The sequence below is a fragment of the Teleopsis dalmanni genome, unplaced genomic scaffold (assembly GCF_002237135.1).
Source record: "Teleopsis dalmanni isolate 2A unplaced genomic scaffold, ASM223713v2 unscaffolded_contig_3144, whole genome shotgun sequence".
Lineage (NCBI taxonomy): Eukaryota > Metazoa > Arthropoda > Insecta > Diptera > Diopsidae > Teleopsis > Teleopsis dalmanni.
Window position 1 is genome coordinate 1 of NW_024034526.1, and position 5,557 is coordinate 5,557.

The 5,557-nt window shown below is 27.9% G+C and overlaps 3 protein-coding genes across 3 annotated transcripts; 1 reads left to right on the forward strand and 2 right to left on the reverse strand.

Moving 5' to 3' along the window:
* Nucleotides 1-1,020: 1,020 nt before the first annotated feature.
* LOC119664981 (histone H3) lies at nt 1,021-1,554 on the reverse strand. The gene has a single exon (XM_038074317.1). The coding sequence runs from the start codon at nt 1,456-1,458 to the stop codon at nt 1,048-1,050; it is 411 nt and encodes a 136-aa protein (XP_037930245.1). The 5' UTR covers nt 1,459-1,554; the 3' UTR covers nt 1,021-1,047.
* A 173-nt stretch (nt 1,555-1,727) lies between these two features.
* Nucleotides 1,728-2,139, forward strand: LOC119664982 (histone H4). Its single transcript, XM_038074318.1, has one exon. The coding sequence runs from the start codon at nt 1,764-1,766 to the stop codon at nt 2,073-2,075; it is 312 nt and encodes a 103-aa protein (XP_037930246.1). The 5' UTR covers nt 1,728-1,763; the 3' UTR covers nt 2,076-2,139.
* Nucleotides 2,140-3,588: 1,449 nt separating this feature from the next.
* LOC119664983 (histone H1-like) lies at nt 3,589-4,318 on the reverse strand. The gene has a single exon (XM_038074321.1). The coding sequence runs from the start codon at nt 4,267-4,269 to the stop codon at nt 3,589-3,591; it is 681 nt and encodes a 226-aa protein (XP_037930249.1). The 5' UTR covers nt 4,270-4,318.
* Between the last annotated feature and the right edge of the window lie 1,239 nt (nt 4,319-5,557).

Below are 5,557 nucleotides of genomic sequence, written 5' to 3' on the forward strand. Positions count from 1 at the left end.
TCTATATTATAAATATGTATAGATTCCTGAAATTATTTACGAAAACTGACAGGCTTACCAATACCGCGTTATTGAATCTCAGAATGGTTGCAAGCTCCTCGGGGAGGTACGCAGATCTGATAAAGTTATAAACAATAATCCAGACAAGGATTATTGTTAATAGAAAGTAAAAGTGCTCAAGTGCACTGACTCAATTAACCTCAACATAATAATAATATAAATATGATATATATTTTGTTTTTGATATTTCTTTTAAGAGGCTACTGATAGAAGAAAAAAAATAAAAAAAAACTTTGACAGTCTCTTCATGAATTATCAGCTATCGTTTGGTTGTTAGTGAATAAATGATTCAATCAACAAATTAATTTCTGTCAGTTTTGACGATCTTACAGTTTTTTGATCATGGATAATATAACCTGCTAAATAGAGTTAACTCTTGAATTAACGAGTGTTAATCCTTATCATCAGTCTTAGTACTATCATCGCTTTTAAATTGATATATTCTATATTTGCATTCGTGCTTTAAATTTGAAAACATACAATTTCATGGGAGCTCTTTTACAACTCATTCCTTAAACGTTCTTTTAGTAAGTTCAAGTCATTTACATTACATTATGGCTTTTGATGCTTTCTGCTTACAGCAAAAGAAAAATAAAACATATTGATTCAATTAAATGTTATGACGTGAAACATTCTATGTCTAATGATATACTATATGATACTAATAATAGTATACATATGATACATATACATATTAATATATATTATGCTACTTCTAATAGCTATGTCTATACTATATCTATATGATATAATTTATCATTATCTCTTTTCTTTGAATAAACTTACTATTATAATTGTTGCATTTACATTTACATTTACATTTTGCTTATTTTATTTTCATAGTCAAAAATAAGCAATTGAAAATAGTCAAGCAATTTCAAACCCTGGATAAGTCATGTCATTTTTATTTATCTCTTTTCTTTATATAATTTTGGTCCTGAAAAGGACCGATTTTTGTATATTTATAAAATTATATTGCTTCCAATCTTAAGCACGTTCTCCACGAATACGTCTAGCCAATTGAATATCTTTTGGCATAATTGTAACGCGTTTGGCATGAATTGCGCATAAGTTAGTATCTTCAAAAAGACCCACTAAGTATGCTTCGCTAGCTTCTTGAAGAGCCATTACAGCAGAACTCTGGAAACGTAAATCAGTTTTGAAATCTTGTGCAATTTCACGGACCAAACGCTGGAATGGCAATTTGCGAATCAAGAGTTCAGTACTCTTTTGGTAGCGACGAATTTCACGTAAAGCTACAGTTCCTGGACGATAACGATGTGGTTTTTTCACACCTCCAGTAGCTGGTGCACTTTTACGTGCGGCTTTGGTAGCCAATTGTTTTCGTGGTGCCTTACCACCAGTCGATTTACGAGCAGTTTGCTTTGTACGAGCCATAATTTATGAGATATGTTACAATATGGTATTTTAAAAAATAGCGCAATTGAATAGCTCAATTTTCTCATCATACCTGGATGTTCTGTTTCAACTATTCACATGTTTTAACATTCATTGTTTCTCATATTGCTTATTCTTTTTGTTTTGTTTTCTTATGTTTTGTTTTGTTTTACCCAATATTTTTCATATCTTTCGTAGTGCTTATATTTTCTATAAATAGTCGTCAATCATCTGTCGTGACTTCATTTATTGTTTGAATTTGAATTCGAACGGTTCTACCATATCTATAAAAATTTAAATACAAAATGACTGGTCGTGGTAAAGGTGGCAAAGGATTAGGAAAAGGTGGTGCTAAGCGTCACCGCAAAGTTCTTCGTGATAACATCCAAGGTATTACGAAACCAGCTATCAGACGTTTAGCTCGCCGAGGCGGAGTTAAGCGTATTTCTGGTTTGATTTATGAAGAAACTCGTGGAGTATTGAAAGTATTTTTGGAAAATGTGATCCGTGATGCTGTTACATATACAGAACATGCCAAAAGGAAGACTGTTACAGCCATGGATGTCGTATATGCTTTAAAGAGACAAGGCCGTACCTTATACGGTTTTGGAGGTTAAGCAAATAATCAATTATTGATTTAATAATGCAATAATATATTGCCCAATGGTCCTTTTCAGGACCCAAATAATCTTACACTTAAAGAGATAAATTTACATATATATGTGTTGGTATTTTTCTAAAATTATAAAAAAATAAAATTTATTATTAGCCTGATCGGTTGATGTCTGTCGAGTATAATTTATAATTAAAATGATCAGTTTAACAATGTACAAAATATTTATTATTATAATTCTCAATTTCTTTGTTACATTAGCAGTATATATGTGGACTAGCTTCTTACAGGCTTAATTATAATTCTCATTCAATTTTTTTATAGAATAAGATAAATAGAACTGACGTATATGAGTAATTTGCGGACTGTTAGATATTGCAGTTTGAAGTTTCCGCACAATGGTGCAAAAATTTTCTCCATTCATTCCTAAGAGGTGGTTTTAGTGAATTCAAATCTCACACTGAATCTGAATCTTAATCTTAATCCAAATCCAAATCCAAGTGTTCAACAAGCAAACTGCTTCCGGGGAAAATGAAAGTGAAAAAAATTCGTATATGAATTAAGTGAATTATGACAATATTATATAAAGAAAAGAAATAAAAGAACTTGTTATTGAAATAAATTAGAATATTTTAAAGTTATCTTTAAGTAATTTGCAGCGTCTTGCAAGTGAGTACCGAGTGTGGTGTGTTAGTTATAAATTAACAAGTGTAATTAGAAGCATTATATAATAATAAATAAAATTAGCATAAACCACTATTTTTATTTATTTAAAATAGAATTTAAAAATGAAATTAAGTGAATAAAATATATACAAGTGAGTATTTCATCAAATAAATGACATATTTTGATATATAATATTTTATGGTCATTACTATAATAAATAAATAATTGGATATTAAATATAATAGAATAAGATAAATATTTATTAACTTAAGAATGATGTGAAGTATTGCACATAATGTCTAAATAAGAGAATATAATTTTTTTAAATGCATAAAGAATTTTTGTTTGCTTATTAGAGATTAAATTTATAGCGCATTACAGAATAAAAGAATTTCTTCATATTATTCATGAGGTATTATTAAAAGAAATGATCGTGCACTGTGACCTACAAGGTATATTGTGCCCATTACTCGGGTTAGAGTGTTTCTCCAAGTCCGTTTTCTTTAATAAAAGACAATATAAAGTCCATCTTTCCTAGTCTTGAATATTTATGATCCATGAAATACCCTCCTAGGTGTTTATTCCGTTTGTGCATCAGTGGGCACTACCCAAGCACATGGTATGCAGTTTCTCTCTTCTCTACAGTATCTGCAGTCTGAGTTGGATTGAATTCCTAACTTCGATAGGTGATTATTCAATCTTTAGTGACCGGTCATTAATAAACGCAATAGGTATACCATATACTAAAACATTTTATAAAATAAATAAATAAATAATGAATCTTCTTTTTACACATATTTTGTAGCCCTAAAAAGGGCTGTTTTGATGAATTTAAAGTTTGATTTTTAAAATTATTTTTTTGCAGCAGTTTTCTTGACTGATGTTTTTTTAACGGCAGTTTTTTTAGGTTTTGCGGCCGTTTTAGCTTTTGTAGAAGTAGACTTTGGTTTAGCTGGCTTAGCCTTAACAGATCCAATCTTTTTAACACTTTTAACTTTAGCTTTCTCAGTTTTTTTCTTTTCAACACTCTTCTTAGCTGCCGCAGATTTTTTAGGTTTTTTCTCTCCAGATACCTTTGCCTTTGACTTTTTAGTACCTGCAGATGATGCAGTAACCTTCTTCTTCGTAACACCTGATGGCACCTTCTTTTTCTTACCCTCGACAGACGATTTAGGAGACTTAGCAGCAGCAGCTGATAATTTAAATGAACCAGATGCACCTTTTCCTTTTGTTTGTATCAATTTGCCATTAGCTACAGCAGTTTTCAAATATTTTTTAATAAATGGAGCCAATTTCTGGGCATCACATTTATATGTGGCACTTATATACTTTTTAATTGCCAACAATGAAGATCCGCTGCGTTCCTTCAAGTTCTTGATAGATGCATCAACCATTTGTTGTGTTGATGGATGAGATGGAGCTGCAGAAGGTTTTTTTACTTTTGTTGCCTTTTTAACAGCAACTTTCTTTTCAGGAACGGCAGTTATCTCCTTTGGAGAATCTGTATTTGCAACGGCAACAGCTTCAGACATATTTGCTTTTTAATATTCCGTAATATTCTTACTTATGAATATTTTTTCGCATTTTTATGGTAGCTTAGCTCACTTTGTACGAAGCGCCGAGAAGAGCGCATTTATAAAAATTTTTCATTAATACATATTTCTACTGAGTTTGAAAAAATTTTTCAACATTTATTATTAATTTTAAATAGACCAAGTAAATTAAACACAATTATTTAAATCAAATTAAGTAAAGAAGATATTGAATATTTTATTACATTCATTTTTATACTAATTATAATTATATAAAATATATAAAAATTGGTTTAAACTTTAAATTTTGTAAATCTATAGTTGAACTTGTTAATAAATTAGAATATTTTAAAGTTATCTTTTGTATAATTTATATATTAAATTATTTATTAAATAGTTTATTCAATTCTCTGTTAAATTATATATATGGTTTTATATATTTCATATATTTATAAATGCAAATTTAATAAAACATGAGATGCATAAAAACGTCAGTTTTAACATTTTGAATGCTTATGTTTTATCCTATTTTGAAATATTAACTCAATTTATATAAAAGTTTAAAATTTCAAAGCACTAATAGAAATAATTATAAATAAATATATTGTATTTTAATTAGAATATAAGATTATCACTTTTAATTATATCAAATAGTGTCTATTTGAGATTAGATATCCATCCATAATGTTAACATGTTACATTGAATTCGTTTACTTTAAGATATGTTTTAAGATTTTCTATACGTATTATTTTTAAAATTTTATTACAAGTTTTAAATAATTTTTAATCATGTGAAAAATTATTATATATAAACGTTATTAATAACATATCAGCAATTAAATTTATAGTTTTCAATATCATTCGAATAACAACTGTACGTATCCTACTTAATAGAATTCATAAAAAAAAATTATATCTACATACATGATTAAAAATATATAAGAATGAAATCATTTTACTTTTTCTTTTATAATTATAATTTAATTATTTAACTTTGACTATTATAAGTATTTTATTAAATATGTATATTTAAAAAAAATGTTCTTTTTATTACTTTATAATTAAAATAAAATTAAAATTAAATGTGCGTATTCTAACATTTTTATAAGGAGTGATATACGACATAAAATGTTAAAATTTAAGATGAATTTTTTTATAAACTAACATGGATATGGATAACATTTAAATAGATACTGAAGTATATATATAAACTTGCGGCTGCAATCTTCCATAGTCATTCCTAAGAGCTAGTTTTAGTAGGTTCAAGACTCACACAGTGGCTTTGGAT

Coding starts and splice junctions, on each gene's coding strand:
- LOC119664981 (XM_038074317.1), bottom strand. CDS start 1,458: ATGGCTCGTACAAAGCAAACTGCTCGTAAATCGACTGGTGGTAAGGCA.
- LOC119664982 (XM_038074318.1), top strand. CDS start 1,764: ATGACTGGTCGTGGTAAAGGTGGCAAAGGATTAGGAAAAGGTGGTGCT.
- LOC119664983 (XM_038074321.1), bottom strand. CDS start 4,269: ATGTCTGAAGCTGTTGCCGTTGCAAATACAGATTCTCCAAAGGAGATA.